This window comes from Eptatretus burgeri, chromosome 8, assembly GCF_056783735.1.
Source record: "Eptatretus burgeri isolate ZD-2024b chromosome 8, Ebu_testis_v1, whole genome shotgun sequence".
NCBI classification, from domain to species: Eukaryota; Metazoa; Chordata; class Myxini; order Myxiniformes; family Myxinidae; genus Eptatretus; species Eptatretus burgeri.
In genome coordinates this window covers 22,584,469-22,610,769 of record NC_140968.1, presented here as the reverse complement: position 1 = coordinate 22,610,769, position 26,301 = coordinate 22,584,469, and the positions used below count along the sequence as shown (strand labels likewise).

The following is a 26,301-nucleotide window of genomic DNA, read 5'->3' as shown; positions in this document are numbered from 1 at the left end:
GAGTCATACTATACATTATTACAACATTAACAAAATATATAAAAAAATCAAACAAGCTAAGCCTTCAAACATAGATATCATAAACATATATATTCCGGTACATAAGTAATAAAATGAAAAATTATAATGATAAGGTCTGTTTAAAAAATTATATATTTTAGTTATCTTGAACTCCAGTGAATAAACGAAATCGGCAACATTACATTGAAGACAACTTTGAAAATGTCGTAATGTTAAAATATGATATTGATGATATAGGCATGTTGAATCCTTAACTTTTACGAATGTGAAAGGTGAGCCTGCACCTTCTTTGTCAGCTTATCCAATCATGATTCAATTGAGGACAGTGCCACGTGCAATGGAGTATGAATATCCACACTATTCCTTTACTTTGTCTTTATGATGCTCATAGTTGAGAAGCCAGTCTCGCTGAGGTCGGTTGAAGGAAATGGGAGAAGAGTTTTCAGAGCAATTTCAGTAAGTTTAGGATATTCTGCTTTCACTCTTATCCAAAAAGAAGAAAGTGCTGTTGTAGTTTTGAAACTCCTCTTCAATCCTTCGTCAGCAGACAGCTCCAACAATTTATCCTCCATAGTGACACCTAAGTCATCTCTCAATGGCATAATGGATTTTGGATCCATTCATCCCCTTTCCATGGATCTTCTTCTACTGGAAAGTAATGCTGAAAACTTTCTGCCAAATTCGTCAAGTGTTCTCTGATGACATTTCATAGAGATGTAACATTAAGGTCTTCTCCTGCATCAGCGATAACTGCCGCTAATTGGTGAAACATGTCATAACAATCTCTTGACACTCGACTCTTCCATGCTTCCAGCTTTCCTTTTTGTCCGTTGATCTTGTCTGCCATTGTAAAACACGAAGCCATCCTTCCCTGCATGGAGGTGTTGAGATCATAAAAGATGACAAAGATATCAGCCAAATAAGCCGGCTTGGCTCGCCAATTCACATCTCGGAACAATTGTGACCATTTTGGTTTTTTGTCCTGAAGAAACTCGGCCAGTTCGTTTCGTAGTTCAAATACTCTTGACAGGACTTTTGCCCTTGATAACCAACGTACATCGGCATGCAATAGGAGCTGTTTATGATCAGCTCCCATATCATCACATAATGCAGCGAATAGTCTCAAATTTAGAGCAGTTGTCTTTGCATGATTCACAAGTTTTACAACCTCGCTGAGCACACTGTTTAGTTCTGTTGACATTTTTTTTGTTGCAAGACTTTCTCGGTGAAGGAAGCAGTGCGTTGACTTCCATTCTGGGGCAAGCGCCTTGATCTGGGTAACTACTCCTGAATGCCGTCCTATCATTGCGGCAGCGCCATCAGAACATACACCTACGCAAAACTTCATATCCAACCCACATTTGTTAACGATGTAGTCGCTCACAGTCTTGAACACTTCAGAACTAGTTGTTTTTGTTGGTAGTGAAGCAGAGAAAAAAACTCTTCCTTCAAATCACCCTCATGTTCAAAGTGCACATACACCATCAGAATTGCCATATTAACAATGTCTGTGCATTCATCAAGCTGCAAAGAAAAGTACTTTGCTATATTAATCTGTCCTATGAGTTGATCTTCCATTTCCTGAGCCAGATCGTGAATTCTTCGAGCAATAGTGTCATTTGAAAGTGGCACCTAAGCCACTTTCCTTGCAGCCGCCTCACCCAGCATTTCCATGCAGACATCTTTAATACAGCCTATCATTCGCGTGTCACTGATTGTGTATGGCTTTTTAGCCTGAGCAACTCGAAGTGCTACTTTATAAGAAGCCTGCAAAGCACAAGTATTTATGTGTGACACTTCACAGATCTGTTTCTGATGGCCTTTTCAATCAACATGCTTTCTTTCAAAGAACTCTTTTGACTTTGAACTCATTTCTTTATGTTTTGTATTTAAATGCCTCTTGAGGTTTGACGGCTTCATTGAGTCGTTAGCCAACACATCTCCACAAATAACACACTGCAGTTTTGGCACTCCCCCATCATTCGTGGCTACAAAACCGAATTGAATGTATGAGGAGTCATATTTCCGAGTAAAACTAGTACGAATTCTTTTTGCCGGCAATACTTCAGCTTCATTTACATCACCGTCATCTGATTCAGAATTACTTGTGTGGTCAGCAACCGAATTTCTCGGCTTGATAAACATGTCCATTGGGCCTCGCTTCACCATCTGTAAATTAGAGATAAAAATAATTAATATAAATTCCATAACCCTGGAATGATGGACTGAAATAATGCTTATTTGTCATATTTGAGCTAATATTTGAACTGTATATCGTAGAATCAGTGCAAATAGAATATAAACCAGCGAGTTGGGGTCAAAGCCACCCAATGCTTGCCTGTTTCTACATTTATCATTTTTAAAAGACGTCTAATAATATTTTTTATAAAGCATTGCAGTGAAGTCTGATCCAAATAATTTTAAAGCAATACAAGTCTGAAGACGACGATGGTTCACGAGCGGTATTTGATGATGTGGATTGTTTCAGAAGTCAAGGATGAGATAATGTGATAATGTTTGACCAAGTTATAAAAATGATCAACATGATGTGGTACAAGTGACAGGTTATTAGCTGCAAAATGTCGAAAACCCGGTTTCGTTCAACAACTTTAAAAATTTGACCTTTGCATAACCTTTAAAGGTCACAAAACAATGTTGTGGACATTAAAATAAGGAAACAGGATATGTGCTAGAGCTTATTGGAGTTAGTTCGTCGAAGAAGGTCGAAAACCCGGTTCGATTCCCACAACTTTGAAAATTTGACCTTTGTGACCTCAAAGGTCAGGATTATGACCTTTGGTGCAAAACTTCCTCTGGAACATTCCAGAAACAATATAACGTCATATAGGCTATATGGCATTTCGCACTCATCGGATTATCCATACTTTGATGAAATCAGAGTAACAACAAACTTGAAGGGGGCGCCACGGGCAAGGTGTTTGAGATAGAGCAAAATTGTTTCGAGACTTTAGGTGGGGAATGACCTCAAGATTATGCATTAAAAATATTGTCATCCTAGCTCTCAAAGTTTGGGCGGTCGTATGATTTTTATGTCAAAATTCGAAATTTTCTAAGTTTGTGACCTTGTGACCTTGACCTTGTGACCTTGACCTTGGGACGAAAATGAAAAATTGAGCTCCATGGGGCAATGCAGGTGCCATTTGGCTAACCAAATACGGAAACCACTGCTCGATTCAACAAACCCCTCGGAGAAGATGGATTTTTATGTCAAAATCGCAATTTTTTAAGTTCGTGACCTTGTGACCTTGACCTTGGGACGAAAATGAAAAATCGAGCTCTGTGGGGCTATGCAGGTGCCATTGCGCTAACCAAATACCGAAACTCCTGCCAGATTCGACAAACACCCTCAGAGAAGATGCAAATTGAAATCGGCTACCCCCTAAAAACACAATTCGCAATTTTCTAAGTTTGTGACCTTGTGACCTTGACCTTGGGATGAAAATGAAAAATCAAGCTCTGTGGGGCTATGCAGGTGCCATTGGGCTAACCAAATACCGAAACCCCTGCCAGATTCGACAAACCCCTCGAAGAATAAAATCTTTTACGTCAAAATTTGCAATTTTCTAAGTTCGTGACCTTGTGACCTTGACCTTGGGACGAAAATGAAAAATCGAGCTCTGTGGGGCTATGCAGGTGCCATTGTGCTAACCAAATACCGAAACCACTGTCAGATTCGACAAACCCCCTTGGAGAAGATGCAAATTGAAATCGGCTACCCCCTAAAAACATGTTTTTTGTGCGCGGCTCCGCCCATAATGGGCACACCATGCCCATTTTCAGGAAAACACAACGAGATCATGATAAAAACCTCCCACCAAAATTTTGTCAGGATCGGATCAAAACCCACGGAGCTATGCTCGGGACAGACAGACAGACAGACAGACAGACAGACAGACAGACAGACAGACAGACACATAACAATAACGAATATAGTGGTTACTTATTTTTTTCGTGAACCAATATGTATTTGTATATTGTAATCAGTAACAAATAGTGTGGTAGATAAAAACATTAGAAAGTAAAAAACTTTATTTTTTAATTTCAACTTCACTACATCAACAAGTGGTGCCAGGCACAACAAATCCCACCCATTTTAGGAATAAAGTTATTTTGGGGATCAAATTTAAATTTGATACATCCTTAACCTGAATGTTGATTATAAGGAATATTTTAGTCTTAGTTTGAAGTCAATGAAACCATTTTTGACGAAGTTATGAGCGAAAAACGATTTTGATCTTTTCGTGACCTTGACCTTGACCTTTGATCCAACTGGACCCAAAAGTTAATGGGGTCATCCAAAGTTCATTGCCCACCTGTGGATTAAATTTGATAGTGTTTGCTAAAGCCGTTTTGCCATAAAGTTGCTAACAGACAGACAGACAGACAGACAGACAGACAGACAAACAAACAGACAAACAAACCGCACGATTACAATATCCCACTCCCTCCTTCCAGGGGGCGGGATAATAATATACCCCAAAGGAACCTCCATGCCAAATATCAGCATCCTAGTACACATATTAAATGAATGGCAAGCTTCTAAATAACTTGCACCAAAAACTTTAACATTTTCACGCTGACGCTGACTCTCACGCCAGGGGTATCGCTATAGCTCTCTGTTCCTCGAACAGGCGAGCTAAAAATGAACAATACAATAAAATTCGAAACAAAAGATAATGAAACAACCTCGAGTGATAATAGCTTCAAAAATCAATATTTCCATTAAACCTATGTTATTTTCCAACCTTTACCTGAGTCCCACAGTCAATGCGCACAAAATTATAATGAAATACCAAGAGTCCCGATTGGACAGGTCCTTCATGGGTTCACCCCTTTCTGGGCGGAATCTCGGCCAGGCCGAGAAAGCCTGCCCACTCCACGCGTGTTTGAGGAAGGTGAACGGTGGTACAGCCAAGAAGAAATTGGAATGTTTGGGGAAGCCGAGGAACTGGAACTGCTGCAAGATTTTGCCTCAGACACACGAGGTTCCTGAGAAGCAGGTGGACAGTGGATCGTGATGGGGGATGGGATATAAAGATTTATTACCCGAACTAAAAAAAACACCGCAACGCACCCCAGTGTCTTCCCACTAAACACAAGGGATCTGTCTACACTTGAACTTAACAGGATAACTGACTTTGGGACAACTGTATGCTTGGATGCTGATGGTTCCTAGAACCATATCACACGAATAACTTAACTGCTGTTGGTTTTAGGAGTTTTCAGCAGTTTTTCTAAAATATAAAGAAACAATACGAATATTTTAAAACTTTCATGGCAACTGTACAATTATAATCACACCCATTTTGGCAAAACAAAAGCGCACCACCTGGCAACTCCGCTGAAATTCACATTATATTACCTTCACGTTCGGTTCTGGTATAACTTCCAACGTTGACAGACCCCTCTCTCTCTCTCTCTCTCTCTCTCTCTCTCTCTCTCTCTCTCTCTCTCTCTCTCTCTCTCTGTCTCTGTCTCTGTCTCTGTCTCTGTCTCTGTCTCTGTCTCTGTCTCTGTCTCTGTCTCTGTCTCTGTCTCTCTCTCTGCTTAAATATTTTATTTTTCAAGATTTTATCCATTTTCATTTCATACATTACATGTTATATATTATGACAAAGTGAAACTGGAAACGAGCCGCGGACCGGCAGTCGATGACTCCCGTACCAGCACCGTTCCATGTACCACCACTTTGAATTACAGTGTCCTGGAAGATTAAGAAAATATGATCATATTTGTACAGGTCATGTTTTAAAACAACGGTTTTCCTTGCTACGAATTGAAGCATCATATCTTCCAATGTTGAAAATTTTGGAATAAAGCGATTCCAACCCATCATTTTTGATGGGCTTTTATACTGGTGTCTGTCATATGAGCTGTAAACCGCACCCCCTGGCAATGGGGACAGGGCATGTGGGAGCGGAAGCGGAGCACGGCAGTGAATCTGTGTGGGGCGACGGCGGGATACCGTGCCGAGTGACGTTGCATGCCCATGCTGTTCATTAAAGCTGTTGATCTCCTACCATGAGACGTGGAGCCATCTTATAACATGGCGGCAGCCAAATGGGAACCTACGAACCTGATTGGAACCCCATATTGGGATTATTGGCCAAGTGCACAATGGCGGACACGCCCATCATGCCATGCACGGATTACACCAGCGCCGAACTCGGCGAAGCCTTCGAGCAATTCAGGAAGCATACCCAACTGTACTTTTCTGTGAAGGATGTCGCAGGTGACAAATAGACCACATTCACCTGCTATCAGATGAGGAAGGGTTGATATTCTACAGTTTGTTGGGCCTTGATAACACTCATGGCGCAAGGCTGAACACTGATGCCAGCGGTGATTTGGTAGCGCTTTAAAGCTGAACTGAAACCCCAGGCCAATTACCGTGTGACTCGTTTCTGCCGACATCGATTCAAGCAGGACGATGATGAAGCGATGGACAATTTCACCTCAAGATGCCACCAGCAAGCGAGCAAATGCAAGTTCTAGACCCCTGAGGCGGATGAGTGCATAATAGAACAGCTTATGGCGGGGACATAGTATCAGGAGCTGCAGAAAGAGCTCCTTGTGAAGAATGAAACTCTCACATTGGACAAAGTCCTGGAAATATGTCAGGCACATGAGGCCTCTGTCACTCACATGCAGAAGTTCACCCAGTCCCAACAGGCAACCAATTTTGTCCACACCATTGGGTACCACCCAAAAGAGTGCCGCTTCTGTCGAAGACAACATCCACCCCAACCCCGGCACTGATGCCGAGCATGGGGCTCGACATGTGAGGCATGTGGAAAGCAACACCACTGGAAGGATGTTTGTATTTCGAGATTGAGGCAAGAAAAAGGCCAGCAGACTACCTGCCTTGGGACCAAAGGGCAAAAATCCTTCAAGTGAAAGCCCATCCACACCCTGGGGAGAGATGAAGAACTCAACAAGGACTGCAACATGTTGAGTTTCACCACCATTAAAATCTACAGCCAGACCATCATTTTCCAGTGAGAGATTTTCACTAACTTGGCAATTTCACAATCTGGCTGAGCCAGTATTCACTCCCTGAGGGTCAAGGTCAACACTGGGGCAGAGAGCAATACCTTGCCCCCCTCGGATATACAGGCCAATGTATCCCCAAAACATCAACTCATCTGGGCTGCCGCTGCCTGGCTATGTTCAAGAGAAAGCCCAGACAATATTAACAGCCTACAACAGTTTGGAAATTCGGCACCCTGATGGCCCCCTGCAAGAAATGGAATACCCAGTGGGTTGATGCTGAGTTTTTAATTGTCAACGCTGCTGGCCCTGCAATCCTTGGCCTGTCCGCCTGTAGGGACCTTCAACCAGTCACCCTCCACTGCTTGCTGAAGGAAAACTGTGCAACTGACAAGCCAATCAACAGATTGGACAACCTGTTGGCCACTTATCCAGACTAATTTAATAATATCAGCTATTTTAAAGGCCAGTATCACGATGTAGTAGACCCCAGGGTGCCCCCTGTAATACATGCACCATGTCGATGCTCCATCCAGATGACAGACGAAGTAAAATCAGAACTGGACAGAATGCTGAGACTCGGCAACATACTACAAACTGGGTCAGCAGTCTCATCTGCATGTAGAAAACAAATGGCGAACTTAGACTATGTTTGGACCCAAAAGCCTTGAATCATGCCACCAAGACGTACCACTACCATATTCCCACGCTCGAAGAGCTGACTCATAACTTTGCAGGCTCAATGGTTTTCTCCAAGATGGACGCCAAAATTGGATCCTGGTTCATCAAGCTTTATCATCCCTCCCAGCTACTCGTGACCTTCAATTCGCCATGTGGTGGTTACTGCTTCCAGTGAATGCCATTTGGACTTGTGATGTCCCAGGACGTCTTGCAGGTCAAGATATACCAAATTCTCGAGCAATGCCCAGGTATCATCAGCATTGCAGATGATGTTGCTGTCTTTCGCAAAACGGGGCAAGAACATGACCGAAACCTTCAGTGTTGTCGCTTGACATGAAAACATTTATTTTTATGACAAAAGTGTCAAACTTGGCATACGGCTTCTTCAGACGATGAAATACAAATTTCGAAGGCGAGCCCGGGCAAGAGATGTTTTTTGTGGTTTTTGAAAGCAAAAGAAAAATCCAAATCGTGCTCCTTTTTCCCGCTGGAGGATGGGACAACTTGCAACAAAATGGCGGCTTACACATGGCTAAGTTGGAAATTCGAAGTTTTCTCGATCTTTTTTGCTCAGAATTGGCGACTAACGTGACCGTATCGTGACATTTATCAGATTTCGCTTATTAATAAACATTCATTTTGATGGATTTGGAATAATCTGGTCACTCCTTGCATCCTGACAGGTATTGCGTTGCTTTTATCACCGACTGCTGCAGCCCACCGTGCCATCCATCATCAGTCGGTCTCCCCACACCCAAGGCCGTGAATTTTAGGCCTGTTGCGGAGAACACTCCTCATGAAGTATTTTCTGAGAATAGCGTTTGTTTCTCCTTCCTTATCGCGCAAATTTTGTCTGGGTTTCTAACCAATTTCATGCCATGAAAATTACGTGGGCCTACCTCCTGTCCGTCTGTTCGAAATCAAGTTGCTACCGTTTTACTTTTGTAAAATTTCTCATTGATGCTTCATTGACTTGTAAACTTTGCGAATGTAGATTTTAACCCTGTGCCAAATGAAGTCAGAAAAGGCCTCCTGTTCAAAAATGCTTCATTAAAAGACTTTCACAAGCTTCTGAGTCGCTGTCCGGATCTGGGTTCTATGGGTCACCTTCAGAATGGGAAAGAACTTCACGTACTACAAAGTCAACAACATTTGTTCGAAACTTGGATATCGTGCGTCCCGGTGTCTACCAATATTCCACAGCTTGACTGGGTGTGACACCACGTCTGCCTTTATGGGCATTGGTAAGAAGACTGTGTACAAGGTATGGATGGACTTTGAGGAAGTGAATGATGCGTTCATGTTCATCTCCGATCACCTGTTCTGCAATCTTCTAACAAAGGAAGCTCCTTTCAATCTTATTGAGCAATACATAGTCAAGCTGTACGATCGATCCAGTACCTTATCGTCAGTCAACACCTGCAGAAAAGATCTCTTCTGTCATCACGATAAATCCTCGTTGGATCGAATTCCGCCCACACAGGTGAGCTCCAATATTTTTCAGGGTTTTAGAGGTTTACTGTAGAACCGGAAACGAATCCTCAATTAAAATGCTGTTTACCCAACCCTGAATTTTGGTTGAAGCACATGTTCTCATCCAAAACCTTGACTACATATTCCAGGATGCCTCGGATCAGCATCTGAAGCGGGCAGTCTATCAGACTGCAATATGGACATGCAGCGAGACCATGCCATTACTTCCGTCGCCAGCAGAATTCGGGTGGCGCAAAGACGGGATTCGTTGGTACCCAGTGTGGATTACACTACCGCAAGTGTCAGCTGCTTGTCAAGAATATTATCTCACTCCTCTCTGTTCATGTGTGACTTGGGACGAATTAAGAGCCAAAATACTGCAAAACTGCAGACTGACTTGTATTCATATTCATGTTCCGATTCATGTTCAAAATATAGCACTTGATTTACATCGGCTGTTCCTCGATCATAAACTAAGGCCAAAAAAAAAAAATGTTGCATTGGCGTAACCCGTCCGACCCTAAAAATTCCGCCGACCCTACGTTTTTTGTTTTTTTTTGCAATCGAAAAATTTTGCCGACCCTATTTTATTGCTATTTTTGTTGTTTTGCTATCGTTTTCAAGTATCTTGTTGATTGCGATCGCGATCACAAAAACCCGGAAGTGTTTCGGACAGAACCCGCCGACAAAAAGGGTGGTACTCGAGCCGGGGGAGATTTTGGGAGGGATTTATTAGGAAAAAAAAAAAAAAAAAAGATCCCGACCGACCTACCCTATTTTTCAGTGACCCGTTACGCCAATGCAACATTTTTTTTTTTTGGCCTAATGATGATAAACGGATAAGATGGACGGACATGAAGCAATTGCTTAACCCTGCTTTTCACTTCGTGTGAGTGGGGTAACTACTCTTCCAACCTGAGTCTCAATCCACACAGAACCCTCTTCGTTCATTTCCTCCTCCATATTGTATCAACTCCTAAACTCCTGACATTGTTGCTGGACTTTTATTTATATTTATTTATTTCAAAATTTTTTTCTCTTTGTGGAATTTTTTTTTTTCCTGCCTGCCTTTCACATTCAAATTTGTATCTTTCTTTTCACACATTTTAATTTTTTGTGAAATCACACAAATTTTTTCTTTATCATAAATGCTTTGATGTTTTATTAACATATTGATTTCTGTTTATTCTCCAGCCTGGAAATGTGCTTTACAGCAAGGGGATTGTGAAGGTCATCGACTTTGGCTTTTCTCAATCTTTCATTCACGGTGAAAAGGTTCGGGGCCGCTTCGGCACACCTGGCTATATGGCGCCAGAAATCTCAAAGAATGGCTGTGAAGGTCCCCCAACCGATGTGTGGGCGCATGGTATCCTGTACACGACATTGTTCATTGGACTTGAATTTGATGGATGTAATATCATTGAAGTGAGTATGAGTATTGTTTGTAATGGTGTCATGATCATGAATGTGGTGTGAAGGGGATGCTGAAGCTGAAGGGAGTGTTGAGTGTTGAGACTTTGGTTCAGGATGGTTGTGTTGAGGGAGCATTGAGTTGAAGGGTGTTTTGTTGGAATATATCTGATGGTTTGATGCTCGGATGTTGTTGGTTGGCTTGTTCAGCACATGCCATGGATGGATGTACAGGTCATGGCGATGCTTTTGATGTTTACATCTGTTATTGACAAGTGGACGTTACGCTCGATATTCCTGTTTGGAGGCATGATCTCTTTTCTTCCACATGGTGGAATGAAACAAATGATTAGTTCATCCTTCACTTGTATTCTTCTTTATAATTAATGTTTATTGCTGATTTTCTTTTCTTTTATGTTGTTTCATCACAATGCACTGAAAATTTGGAAAATATTTCGGTGACATTTCATTTTGTTTGCTAAAGATTTGAGCTTTTACCAATCTATTTAACTAGTTGTGGGCGTCCACCACTACCCTTCACCATGCTGTGGAACATCAACCGAGGCCCTTGTGCGAATGAGATGAAAACAGAATTAACTGAAAGTTCCAGTCAATACAAAGTTCAGGATAATATTTTCATTCTCATGATCTTCGATTTTGACCCGAGTTCCACACCAGCAGCGATCGTACCACACTGCTGATACACTGTGTGTGATGAGATTCGAGATGGTGCAAGCCTCTTTTTCTCGAGCTTGAGCTGAGAAACGCTTTCAAACAAATACAGCACAAGCTGGTGTTTCTTCCTGATAAATCGTTTCCTGGGAATTCTTGGAAAATTTAGGGAAATTATTTTGGAATTCTGGCCTTTCCCGGTTTTCTTTGTTCTGGCCTCAAACTTTGGCTTTTGAGTTGAGAGCGTTTGTTTTTCAGCTTAGAAATTTTTACTTTCATATCATGACATGTGTTTTACACCATCTGATGATTTCATATCATGTGTTTTACACCGTAACTTATTCGATGATTCACATGTATTTTATTGGTTTACATTCAAGTCATGGTTATTGCATCAGTGAGTGCTTGTTTGGAATTTGTTAATGACCTCCGCCATCGAAGGTGGAAGGAGGTTATGTTTTCACCTTGTTTGTCTGTTTGTCTGTTTGTTTGTTTGTTTGCAAGTTATCTAAAAAAACTTGTGGAAGGATTCGGATTAAATTTGTTGGACAGGTTAGGTTTGTGGCGAGGACGAATTGATTCGATTTTGGTGAAGATCCGGACATGGCTACTGGAAATTTAAAAGTGATTCTTTGCCATTGAGAGATGGGGCAAAAACGGATATATTGCATGACATCTCAAAAGTTTAGATACGGATTCCGACGAAACTTGGTGGACAGATTGGGTGTGTGACAAGGACGAAGGTTCGATATTCGTAAAGATACCACTCAGGATCCGGATACGAATATTTTTTTCATTTTGAAAGTGATTCATCGTGATTGAGAGATGGGGTTAAAAACGATATATAGCATGATATTTCAAAAAAAAATTGGGCCTGAAATGTTCCACTGGATCAGGCATTGTGTGGCGGAGGTACGCGCTCTTCCGAGTACCCTTGTATTCATTTTAATGTTAGTGTTCAATTGTGAAGATGGTTGAGGATTCCGTCACAAATGCATTTGTTTTGATTCTCTGCAGATGTCACCTGACAAGAGTGACTTCAACGTAGTGTACAGCCCACCACCCTTTGCGAGTGAGGCATTGGTTTCCCTTCTGACTGGGATGCTTCAGAAGGATCCTCTGAAACGACTCACGATGCAGGTAAGGGATCGATTATGTTTTCAACTATTTTATTTCCATGAACAAAAATGTTCACACATCCTGTGGTTGCTGACCTCCTGTTATTGTGGATGAAAATGCTATTGCTCACAAGTGGAGGAGTTTCCTGATCTTGTTTATATTTGATTCCAACATATCCATTGTTTTGCAGGAGATTGTGAACCACCCATGGTTTGAAGAAAATCGCCAAATGTTATGTTGAAGGTTAGCAGCCCTCCTTTGGCAGTTATTATTTTAATATTGACTGTTCTTATATAGTTTCTCCGTAACATGGAGCCTCATGGGAGTACAAGGTGATAGAGAACATGAGCTGATAATCGGGCAGCTGGGTAACTATTGGACAAAATAAACATGAATTTCTGGTTCCGGGTCTGAGTACGTTACACTTGGATCATGGAGTGCCTCTTTACAGTTTATCAAAGCTAAGTTTTCGGACCATATCCGTTTTGTCTCTCCATTATCTTTTCGTCCCTGTGTTATTTGTGTTTTTGTCCAATTTTTCTGTGTTTAACCTTTCCTTCTTGTGGCGATTTGTCAAATTTATGTCCCTGTGAATGTCTGCCCCACTCAAGCAGGAAAAGGATTTGGGATGGTCTGAGATGGTGGAGAACAGCAGTCTTGAAGACTTAGAGTGAATCATGAGATCGAAAAAAATGCAGAAGTTGGTTACACAGGCGGCAAAAAGAGGAGGAAAAAAAAGTGGAGGTGAGCAGTGATTCTTCATTTTGAGACTTTGAACAGAAGAGAGTTGTGGTGGACCGCATGCACTCTGCAGATACCTGGGGAGGGGGGAGGAGATTAGAAAGAAGGACGGGAGAAGACAGGTCTTGATTTCCATGGCCCCAAACTGACAGAGTGAGGACAGTATGACTATCGGCATTCCCGATCGTCCAAATGACCAGCTCGCTGTGATTCAATCACGAGTTATAGCTGAGAATGAATCCTTGTAAATGTCACTGAAAATTTACTTTTTGTAAACTCAGCTGTTTACAATGGAGATGCAGGATTAAAGTAAAGAGTACAATGACAAAAATATAAGAGATTATTTTCTCTCTTTTTCGGTGTATAAGTCAATTTTTCTCCTGGAAGGCAGACACTCGACTTGTACTCAGAATGGACGTATCTCCATTTTAAGGCATTGAATTGCAAAAATGATTTTTTTTTTAAAATCTGATATTTTCTGAAATGAATTGCATAATTGTTAATTTCATAAAACTGCAGAAAGTTTCCCTTTGACATCATGGATGCATTCCCAGAAATTGCAACATTCAGCAACATAACATAAAGCAGAAAAAATATTCCCGTCAGAAAAAAAAGTGTGACAATGGAAGGATGCGCATTCCCATGGCACATTTTTGGTCACTCTGACACCAAACATAACTGTAACTGCACTTAACCACATATTAGAGAAAAATAATAAACAAATCAACAAGGAACACAAATTAAATGCACAAATGTATGTATATATATATATATATATATATATATATATATATATATATATATATATATATATATATATATATATATATATATATATATATCTTCTTCTTCTCCTTTCGGCTGCTCCCGTTAGGGGTCGCCACAGCGGATCATCCTTATGATCCGCATAGTGATTTGGCACATGTTTTACGCCGGATGCCCTTCCTGACGCAACCCTGGTCGCCTCTTACGACACAGGGATATATGCTACACCTATTTTAACCGGGGTATACACCGGCCCAGTTTTCTGGTACTCATTTCGCCGACCTCAGAAGGATGACAGGCTGAGTCAACCCCCTGGTGTATTAATTCAGTGGCCCAACGGGGCTTGAACTCAGGACCTTTTGGATCCCAAGCCGCTGCCCTAACCACTGCGCCAACACACCAGGCTATATATATATATATATATATATATATATATATATATATATATATATATATATATATATATATATATATATATATATATATATATATATATATATATATATATATATATATATATATATATATATATATATACAAAAAATATGTATGTATGTATATATACCTTTGCCTTGTTCATGCTTTGTCCCCGTCCCACATTCATCATAAATCAACTGCATGCGTGTTTCACCTTTTCCATTGCATTACTGTGTACGTGTGTAAATAATAAATGTGCGTGTTTAAATGTTAACCCGTTCGTTGTGTCCTCTTTCCCGATTGAATGGCCGTATTGCTCTCGGAATTGAGCGGGCTTTTAAATAGCCGATAATAGAATCGGGTCCAACGAGGCCTGGCGATAATACACCGCTCGGCTATCCGAGAATGGAACGAACCGCTGAAGTGGTTCGTGTGTAATGCAGGCTTTCGTTGAGGTACAGTCTCTCGGTAGTCTGCCCGCGCGAATACTTAGGCATATCGATAATTCGGCGATTGACCCTGTCGTGCGCGGGTGGAGTGTTGACTAGGCCGTGGTGTGCGCTTGGAGCACACCTGTGACTGGTTTTTGGCGTTGTTCCGGAAAGTCGCGACTGAATTGTCCATTTGGTGGGCGACGCGACCTCTACTGGTGAGACACGGTCGTTCTTACACGAGGTGGGCGGCAGATTCGTAACAATTTGTCAGGTCAGGTCAGGTATGGGAGCATGTGCCAGAACAGCACGTCGCTGCGTCCACTTTCCGCCGGTACTCCAGGGGCCTCCGTCTGGCCATCCCCCAGGCAGATGCCAGGCCCATCCCCATCTCCTTGAGATGATGGTCAACCTGTTGCAACCATGAGGCACGTGGTCGACCCACTGGCCTCCTCCACTCATGAGACTCCCTCGATGAGAGAATCTGGTGAGCAGGATCAGAGTCAGGAAAACGAGCCACATGTCCATACAGCCACAACTGACGCTCACGGACTATGCAGGTAACAAATCTCATCCGAGTCTCTCTCAGCAACCGCTCATTGGACACAAAATCCGACCAGCGATAGCCAAGGATTCTCCGAAGAGACCTGGTACCAAAGGAATTAAGTCTCCGTCTCAGATCCTTGGTCAAAGTCCAAGTCTCGCACCCATAGAGCAAGACTGGAAGCACCAAGGACCTGAGGACTCGGACTTTCGTCCTTCCACACAGGTACCAGCAGCGCCACACCCCATGATCCAGTGAATCCATGACTCCCCAGGCCCGACCCAGACGTCTATTGACCTCTGACTCGCAGCCAGCAGAGACATGAATATCACTGCCAAGGTAAGTGAATCTCTCCACGACCTCAACATCCTCACCGCAAACAGACACAGACAGGACAGCAGCATCCAAGATGTCACCGAAAGCCTGGATCTTAGTTTTGACCCAAGAAACCCGTAATCCCAACGGCTCCGACTCCTCATTCAGCACCTCGAGGGCCCCCAAGAGGATGTCTAAAGTCTCCGCAAAGATGACTGCATCATCTGCAAAGTCAAGGTCCGAGATCTTGACATTCCCAAATGACGCACCGCAACTTGATCTCTCCGACATCCTCCCTAGAATCCAGTCCATACAAGTGCTGAAAAGTGTGGGGGCAAGTACACATCCCTGAAGAACTCCAGTAACAACTGGAAATAAGTCAGAGATGGTACCACCACACTTCACAGCACTCTCAGTACCAGAGTAGAGTTCAGACATCAGATCGATCAGTTTTGGTGGCACCCCACGAAGACCAAGAATCCTCCAGAGGACATCCCGATTCACTGAATCGAACGCTTTACAGAGATCAACATAGGCTGCAAGCAGCCCCTGCCGAAACTCTCGTCTGCGTTCGGTGAGGACACGAAGTGCAAGGGTACGGTCAATCGTTGACCTCTTTGGTGTAAAGCCTGACTGCTCTGGACGCTGGTGCTCAAGCAGATGGTGGCGAACCCTATCGAGAATAACACATGTGTCTGAGGTTTTTATTGCTGCTTCCAAGCTAGGTCCTGACTACATAGGTTTATGCTGTCATCGTTGAATGTACTGACAAACGGTACAGCAACTCAACATCAGTAAGTGCAGCAAAGCACCTCAGGAAGCCTTTCTACCCAAGTTTATGCACACTCGTGTGAAGAGGAATTTCCTTATTTGCAAAACCTGTGATCGTGCTCGAAAACAAGGGAAAATGCCTGCTCAGGCTTAAGTCAACGACTTGGATCTTGTCTTCATCCAAAATTAGTTGGCAGACTTTCAATCATTTCAAAATTCAGCTGATCTCACTGAGACTGACATTCTTGAATATGGTGACACTTCCTTGTCAGAGAAGATATGGGAGGTTGGTCGACAGCACATTGCCAGGCAGCTCGAGGAAAACCAAATGGTGTTTTTGGTTGTATTTGCAGGGGATCACTATACATCAAAAGAGGTGGTTTTAACATTGTACAGGCATTTATTGAGGCCACATCGAAAATATTGTGTGCAGTTTTGGACACCACAACTTAAGAAGGACATACCTGCCATTGAGGGGGTTCAGCGCTGGGCGATGAGATCGACAGCACAATCGACTGACTGACATTGTACTTGCTGAACATTATATATATATATATATATATATATATATATATATATATATATATATATATATATATATATATATATATATATATATATATACACATACACAGGGTGAGTCAGAAGTAGCGCCCGATTTTTGTCAGTTGATTGTTTGTTTTCCATTTGTATTACAGTGTACAAGAAGGTAGAAATAAATGAATGACATGCTTATCTACCCATTTATTCAAGAAAAAATTATTACGGAACTGTACCAAGCTGTTTTACTTGCAATTTTCAAAGTGCCCTCCCTCGTAAACGATACACAATTGCAGCCGAGCAGGCACAGAGCGGCGCACACCTCTGCAGACTTCGATATCAATTACCTCAAACTTTGCAGTGATTTGAGCCTTCAATTCCTGAATGGTATGAGGCTTTTCACGATAAACAAGGTCTTTCATGAGTCCCCAAATAAAGAAATCTGGAGGTGTAAGGTCTGGGGAGCGTGCCAGCCACTCGATCGGACCGCGGCGGCCGATCCACTTTCTGGGAAAGTTTTCATCAAGCCACTGACGAACATAACGTCCATAATGAGGTGGAGCTCCATCATGCTGGAAATAACAGTCCTGATCTTGTACCCTGGGCCAAAAGAAGGTTTGCAGCATATCCAGGTAAATTTTTGCAGTGACAGATCCCTCAAAGAAAAAGGGTCCAATTATCCCTCATGGAGATATGGCTGCCCAAACTGTCACTCAAGGTAAATTTACCTCCTTCTCAACTGTCACTCTTGGGTTATTCGCAGCCCAGTAGACACAATTGTGTCTGTTAATTGCACCATTAAGCTTAAACATGCCTCATCTGACCACCAAAATCAAAAATAAATAAATTACGAAAATTAAAATATTAAAAATGCTAATAATGATTTTAATGAATTAAATGAATTCTTGTATTAAATGAATCCGAGCACCACTATTATATGACTGGTATAATCCTCACTGTATACCTACTGTATACCTGCGGCCCCCTGTATATGTATATAGATGCTATATATATATATATATATATATATATATATATATATATATATATATATATATATATATATATATATATATATATATATATATATTTATACAGTATATATATATATATATATATATATATACAGTATATATATGAAAATATCTGAGCCTGGTGTTGGCTTAGTGGTTAGGGTGGCGGCTTGGGATCCCAGTGTCCTGAGTTCAAGCCCCGTTGGCTGCTGAATTAACAGCAGGGGGTTGACTCAGCCTGTCATCCTTCCGAGGTCGGCGAAATGAGTGCCAGTGTACTGGTCCCGGTATATGCCCCGGTTAGAATAGGTTAACCATATCCCTGTGTGTCGTAAGAGGCGACCAGGGTTGGCGTCAGGAAGGGCATCCGGCCATAAAACATTGCCTCACAAAAAGCCAAGCCCCTGCACAGCAGGGAAAAATGGCTGTAAAAACGTTTTTTTTTTTTCATATATGAAAATATCTCCTCTCTCTCTCTCCCTCCCCCCCCCCCTCCCCAACCACACAGAGTGTTTTGCGACGTGTGATGAGGCGTCGTTCTCCTCCCCCCTTCCTCGCTTTCCCTCCCCCCGGGTCTCCCCCCTTTATTTTGCAGGAAGACGGCTCCCACCATACCAAGGAAATGTACACGAAGCGAACTTGACAAAAAAATGACATGCGAAAGCTGCATCCAGAGCATCCATAACTCAACAGAAAAAAACAAGACAAGAAGTAAACACAGCAACAATGACTGCATTCTGCTCTCCAGTACCTGCAATCTCAGTCATTGTGTTGTACTTCTGTCAGTTGTCCATCCTATCTGGTTGAGGACACAGTTCAAGCCGATGAAACCTTTGTCGCCCTGTGTGAAGCGGAGCCATTGCCGTAAGATACAAAACACACAGGAAATGGCAATTTGTGTTGAGGCGCGGCGGTGATGGTCATGTTTAACCCCCGACCAGTCAAAGATCTCCGGGGGGTTAAACACGGCAAGGTAATTCTTGGTCTTATTTGCTGTCTCCCACGTGTCTCTCTCTCTCTTTCTCTTTCGTCCCAGCCACTCCTCTCAGCCACCTCTGCCTTCCCTCTCTCTGTCCCCCTCTCCACACTCTGCCCCCCTCTCTTCCACCGTTCCTCTCTCCCCCTCCCCCCCACCCCCGTCTCTCTGCCCCATCTCTTCGTATTCCCGTCAGCAAAGCGACGGGTGGTATTGTTGTGGGGCCAGGTGTCGGCGGCGAGCACGACTGCTCGGTGGAGCAGTAGAGTCAGCTCCACCAAACACCCGGAATCTACATCATGCTTCTCGGAGAACTCCAAAAGGCATTGGGTCCCTTTCAGCAGTGCTTCTCAAACTATCTGATGTGGCGGAACGGTAGGTTTTTTTTTTTCCAATGTGCCAGGGACCGGTACCATATTTGTGCCATATTATTATTTGTTTGTGATCCGAGAAAATATTGTTTGAACATCCGTAGTAATATTAATTTATACAGGAAAATATTAAAATATAATGAATATAATAAAAGTTGATACATTTTTTGATATATATTTTGTCAACCAGTAATACAGTATAACAATATTAAAAAATATATAAAAAAATCAAACTCGCAAAGCCTTCAAACATAGATATTATCAACATATGTATACCGGTACATAAGTAATAAAATGAAAAATTATAATGAATCGGGTCGGTTGAAAAAAATAATATATTTTAGTTATCGTAAACTCCAGTGAATAAAGACATTAAAAGAAAGATTGAAAGGAAATCGGTAACATTACATTGAAGACAACTTTGAAAATGTCGTTATGTTAAAATTTGAAATTGATGATATAGGCATGTTGAATCCTTAACTTTTACTCATGTGAAAGGTGAGCCTGCTTCTTCTTTGTCAGCTCATCCAATCATGATTCAATTGAGGACAGTGTCACGTGCAATGGAGAAGGAATATCCACACTATTCCTTAACTTTGTCTTAATGATGCTCATAGTTGAGAAGCCAGTCTCGCTGAAGTCGGTTGAAGGAAATGGGAGAAGAGTTTTCCGAGCAATTTCAGGAAGCTTAGGATATCTGCTTTCACTTTTATCCAAAAAGAAGCAAGTGCTGTTGTAGTTTTGAAACTCCTCTTCAATCCTTCATCAGCAGACAGCTCCAACAATTTATCCTCCATAGTGACACCTAAGTCATCTCTCAATGGCATAAATGGATTTCGGATCCATTCATCCCCTTTCCGTGGATCTTCTTCTTCTGGAAAGTAATGCTGAAAACTTTCTGCCAAATTCGTCAAGTGTTCTCTGATGACATTTCGTAGAGATGTAACATTAAGGTCTTCTCCTGCATCAGCGATGACTGCCGCCAATTGGTGAAACATGTCATAACAATCTCTTGACACTCGACTCTTCCATGCTTCCAGCTTTCCTTTTTGTCTGTTGATCTTGTCTGCCATTGTAAAACACGAAGCCATCCTTCCCTGCATGGAGGTGTTGAGATCATAAAAGATGACAAAGATATCAGCCAAATAAGTTGGCTTGGCTAGCCAATTCACATCTCGGAACAATTGTGACCATTTTGTTTTTTTGTCCTGAAGAAACTCGGCCAGTTCGTTTCGTAGTTCAAATACTCTTGACAGGTCTTTTGCCCTTGATAACCAACGTACATCGGCATGCAACAGGAGCTGTTTATGATCAGCTCCCATATCATCACATAATGCAGCGAATAGTCTCAAATTTAGAGCATTTGCCTTTACATGATTGACAATTTTTACAACGTCGCTGAGTACACTGTTTAGTTCTCTTGACATTTTTTTTTGTTGCAAGACTTTCTCGGTGAAGGAAGCAGTGCGTTGACTTGTATTCAGGGGCAAGCGCCTTGATCTGGGTAACCACTCCTGAATGCCGTCCTATCATTGCGGCAGCGCCATCAGAACATACACCTATGCAAAACTTCATATCCAACCCACATTTGTTAACGATGTAGTCGCTCACAGTCTTGAACACTTCAGAACTAGTTGTTTTTGTTGGTAGTGAAGCAGAGAAAAAAACTCTTCCTTCAAATCACCCTCATGTTCAAAGTGCACATACACCATCACAATTGCCATATTGGCAATGTCTGTGCATTCATCAAGCTGCAAAGAAAAGTACTTTGCTAAATTAATCTGCCCTATGAGTTGATCCTCCATATCCTGAGCCAGATCGTGAATTTGTCGAGCGAAAGTGTCATTTGAAAGTTGCACCTGAGCCACTTTCTTTGCAGCCGCCTCACCCAGCATTTCTATGCAGACATCTTTAAAACAGCCTAACACTAGCGTCTCACCGATTGTGTATGGTTTTTTTGCCTTTGCTACTCGAAGTGCTACTTTATAAGAAGCCCGCAAAGCACAAGTATTTATGTGTGACACTTCAAAAATCTGTTTCTGACGGCCTTTTAAATCAACATGCTTTCTTTCAAAGAACTCTTTTGACTTTGAGCTCATTTCTTGATGTTTTGTATTTAAATGTCTCGAGGTTTGACGGCTTCATTGAGTCGTTAGCCAACACATCTCCACAAATAACACACTGCGGTTTTGGCACTCCCCCATCATTCGTGGCTACAGAACCAAATTGAATGTATGAGGAGTAATATTTCCGAGTAAAGCTAGTATGAATTATTTTTGCCAGCAATACTTCAGCTTCATTTACATCATCGTCATCTGATTCAGAATTACTTATGTGGTCAGCAACCGGATTTCTCGGCTTGATAAACATGTCCATTCTGCTTCACTTCACCACCTGTAAATTAGAGATAAAAATAATTAATATAAATTCCATAACCCTGGAATGATGGACTGAAATAATGCTTATTTGTAATATTTGAACTTAAGCCGCTGTCACACCTTGACGATTTAGCCAGCGTATGCCGATTTATGAAAAATTTGTCTAAAACGCTGGCACACGTCGAATACGTTATGGGTACGTTTTGTATACGTTAAGACCACGCTGAAAAACACTGCCATAAGTCGAAGTACACTGGCTTTTCACGTTGTACTTTTGGGTTGTCCTCAAATTTTAGCATGCTTGAAATTTTATGACTCACACGTTCCGTGCTACGCTGGCCATAAGTTGTAGGCACATTATGCAATCGTTGACACACGTCGACACACGTTACTAGTAAGTTACTCATAAGTCGAAACACGTTGAGGTAATGTTTAGCGTACCCGAAACTTATTTCTAATCTATGAGTAACGTTTTGTAAGCACGCTACACGAACGTTGTTCACACTTCGCAACATATTACTTGAAAAAGACGTAGACGTATTTGATGTCTTCAGGACGACAACAGAACTTGATGAACGCATTTCTAACTTACAGATACCGTATAATGGCGTATTGGCAGTGATTAGGGGAATTGGTATATTAAAAGGGGCTTCACAGGAGGAACCCGTCTTTTTTTTAGACTTCGTGGTGAGTACATGTCCATGTAATTCCGAGAGATGGAGGATACGGCAAGACTGAGACGACAATACCTACCTGTCCACGAACATCAACATGACCTCATCGAGTTGACACTGCACCAGTTGCGTGCCAATAGAGCTGGGAGAAGAAGACGTGAACGGAGGAGAAGGAACTGGGTCAGACCATGGATCGGGAGGCAACGCCATTACGGCATATATGACCAGCTCATGGTGGAACTCCGGAACGAGGACCATGCATCCTTCATCAACTTCCTGCGAATGCCCCCAGCGATGTTCGACGAGCTGCTAGCCAGAGTGGGTCCAAGATAACCAAGCATTATTATTAAATCATTTCAATCGTCCAGTGGAAGCGATTTAACTCGTTCAATGGAAACGATTTCAATTGCCGAGCACCAGCGTCCAAAAACAATAGGCGAGTGACAGGCATTTATTAAAAGTGAAGTTGCAGCCTATGAATAGAAAATCTCACGTAATCGTCGATGATACGCTGCCACGCTATGCATACGTTAGACCAGGGGTCGGGAACGTGTGGCTCGCGAGCCAGGTGTGGCTCTTTTGATGATTGCATCTGGCTCGCAGATAAAATTGGAGCTTGAAACTTTGAAAGCCCAATATTTCTCGCGGAAGCTTTACCTACAGTTTGAATGGTGTCGTGCTTCATTCACGTGCAGGGCTGAACTTGGCAGAAGGAGAGAAGAAAAAACGCCTCCGAAATGGCTGAAGTGGTTTTTGTTTCGTCCAGTCATGCGGCCGAGGCGACTAGTGATTTCGGTTCCTCCAATGACGTGCCGCCGCCGAGACGCGTCACGGAATTCATCTCGACCAATCACGCGCCACCGCTGAGGCGACAGCATCCCAGAGTCAGCCGGCCGCGCCTCTCGAATATATAAGCCCGTGCGCAGGCCAGCCAGACTCGCTATTTGCCAAGCCTCAGTTGGGTCAACATCTCCCTCTCGCTCTCACTTGCTCAAAGCTAACCCTTCGACGAAGAAGATGGCGAAAAGAAAAAAAGATGAGGAGTATCGTACATTTCAGGACGAATGGGCCGAAGAATTCCCCTTTGTGGAGAGAGCAGGTTCTGTGGTGTGTCTAATTTGCAATGACAAAATTGCATCGATGAAACTGTCGAATATAAAGCGGCACTTCGACACGCGCCATGCTACCTTTGCATCAAAATACCCTGCGGGAGACAGCAGAAAGAAAGCGTGCCAAGAGCTACTGAGCAGGGTGCAAGCCAGCAAGCAGCAACTCCGCGTATGGACCCGGCAAGGTGACTATAATTCCGCTCGCTTTGCTGGATCTTTAGCAATAGTGAGGAACGGAAAACCATTCACAGATGGCGAGTATGCTAAAACGTTCATGCTGGATGTTGCCAATGAACTTTTTGATGATCTTCCGAACAAAGACAAGATAATCAAACGGATACAAGACATGCCTCTGTCGGCAAGAGCTGTTCATGATCGTACCATCATGATGGCAAACCAAGTGGAGGAAACGCAAGTGAAGGACATAAATACAGCGCCGTTCTTTTCCGTGGCTTTGGATGAGTCAACAGACGTAAGCCATTTGTCGCAGTTCAGTGTGATTGCAAGATATGCTGCTGGTGATACACTGTGCGAAGAAAGTCTTGCTGTTCTGCCAATAAAAGGGTCCACAAGAGGTGAGTATTTATTCAAGTCTTTCATGGAGTTCGCTCAAGAAAAAAAATCTACCTATGGATAAACTTATCTCAGTGTGTACTGATGGTGCTCCGTGTATCGTGGGAAAAACAAAGGATTTGTGGCGCTTCTCCGTGAACATGAAAATAGACCCATCCTAAGTTTCCATTGCATTCTACACCAGGAGGCACTTTGTGCTCAGATGTGTGATGGGCAGCTTGGCGAAGTGATGTCGCTGGTCATTCGTGTGATCAATTTTATTGTTGCCCGAGCCTTAAATGGTCGCCAGTTTAAAACACTGCTGGATGAAGTTGGAAATAACTATCACGGTCTGCTTTTGCACAGCAATGTGCATTGGTTGTCAAGAGGGAAGGTGCTTAGCCGTTTTGCGGCTTGCCTGAACGAAATCCGGACTTTCCTTGAAATGAAAGGGATTGAGCATCCTGAGCTTGCCGAAACTGAGTGGCTCCTCAAATTTTACTATCTCGTGGATATGACTGAACATCTGAACCAGCTCAACGTGAAAATGCAAGGCATTGGAAATACAGTGTTATCCCTTCAACAAGCCGTGTTTGCTTTAGAAAACAAGCTGGAGCTCTTTATCATGGATCTTGAAACAGGTCGTTTACTACATTTTGAAAAACTGAGACAATTTAAAGATGCATGCACAGCAAGTGAGCCCACTCAAAACTTTGATCTCCACCAGTTAGCTGGCTTCACATCCAGTTTGCTACAGTTATTCAAAGCACGCTTTGGAGAATTTCGTGAGCACACTCGTCTTTTTAAGTTCATCACCCATCCAAATGAGTGTTCACTGAACACAGCCGACCTGAGTTACATTCCTGGTGTCTCCGTCAGAGATTTTGAAGCAGAAGTGGCTGACCTGAAGGCCTCAGACATGTGGGTGAATAAGTTCAAGTCACTGATTGAAGATTTGGAAAGAATCGCACGACAGAAAGCGGAGTTGGCGAGCAAGCACATGTGGAAAGAAATGAAAAAACTTCAACCTGAAGACCAGCTGATTATCAAAACTTGGAACGCGCTTCCTGTCACATACCACACACTGCAGCGTGTGAGTATTGCTGTCTTGACCTTGTTTGGATCTACGTATGCATGTGAGCAGTCATTCTCACATCTTAAAAACATCAAGTCCAACCTACTATTACGTCTAACGGATGAAAGCCTCAACGTGCATGAAGCTTAACCTCACCAAGTACCAACCAGACTACAAAGCCATCAGCAAATCCATGCAACACCAGAAGTCCCATTAATGGTGAGAATTATTACAATATAATTTAAAAGAATAAATTCAGAGGCTTATTATACTCACATTTAGTTGAATTCAGTCTTAAAATATATTATATAGCTCTCACTGAAATAGATTTCCAAATATTTTGCTTTCATGGCTCTCTGAGTCAAAAACGTTCCCAACCCCTGCGTTAGACTATCATTGGGCAGAGGTTGTGGACGCCTAAAACACGCTAATCAATCGTTGGTATAAGTTATCGAAGCCTTCTGTGTTCATTACTCGTACATTATGCATTTGTCCAAGTCGTTTTGAATACTTTTTAAACTGAAACAAAAAAATAGTTCATCGTGGGAATGAGAAAAAAAAAATTAACCGAAAAGAACATCGAACAATGGTGCAAAGTTGTCTCCTATTCGTGGACGCAACGAGGATCCATCATCACCCACACCCTCCCCATCACGCTCACCGACGACTTCTGACATGGACATACTACTACTACTACTACTACTACTACTACTACTACTACTATTACTACTACTACTACTACTACTACTACTACTGCTACTACTACTGACACGCTCACCTCCTACTTCTACTACTGATACTACTGACATTGACATTGACTCTACATGGAGTCTGGAACACTGATGGGTTCCTCTTGTGAAGCCCATTTGTATATACGAATTCCCCTAAACGCTGCCAATACGCCATTATGCGGTAGATGCAAGTTAGAAACACATTGAGTAAGTTCTGTGGTCCTCCGGAAGACGTCAATCAAATTCGTCGACATACGACAATGTGCGTTTGCGATACATTTCACATAGGTTCAAAGCACGCTACTCATAGGTTCAAAGCACGTTACTCATAGATTAAAAATTAAGTTTCGGGTATGCTAAACATTACCTCGACGTGTTTCGACTTATGAGTAACTTACAAGTAACGTGTGTCCGACGTGTGTCAACGATCGCGGAGCATGCAGAGAACTTGTACCAGCGTATGCGGAACTTGTGAGCCATACGTCGAGTATGTCGTAAAATTTTCAGCATG

General features: G+C 42.4%; 1 protein-coding gene and 2 pseudogenes across 1 annotated transcript; 1 reads left to right on the top strand and 2 right to left on the bottom strand.

The window, feature by feature from the left end:
* Positions 1-278: 278 nt before the first annotated feature.
* On the bottom strand, positions 279-6,080 carry LOC147021297 (SCAN domain-containing protein 3-like; annotated as a pseudogene).
* Positions 6,081-6,889: 809 nt separating this feature from the next.
* LOC147021296 (5'-AMP-activated protein kinase catalytic subunit alpha-1-like) lies at positions 6,890-13,863 on the top strand. Its single transcript, XM_085891120.1, has 4 exons — positions 6,890-10,611; positions 12,286-12,408; positions 12,578-12,630; positions 13,002-13,863. Exons 1-3 carry the CDS (start codon positions 10,492-10,494, stop codon positions 12,626-12,628), a joined length of 294 nt encoding a protein of 97 aa, XP_085747246.1. The 5' UTR covers positions 6,890-10,491; the 3' UTR covers positions 12,629-12,630; positions 13,002-13,863.
* Positions 13,864-19,754: 5,891 nt separating this feature from the next.
* On the bottom strand, positions 19,755-21,647 carry LOC147021295 (SCAN domain-containing protein 3 pseudogene; annotated as a pseudogene).
* Positions 21,648-26,301: the final 4,654 nt, after the last annotated feature.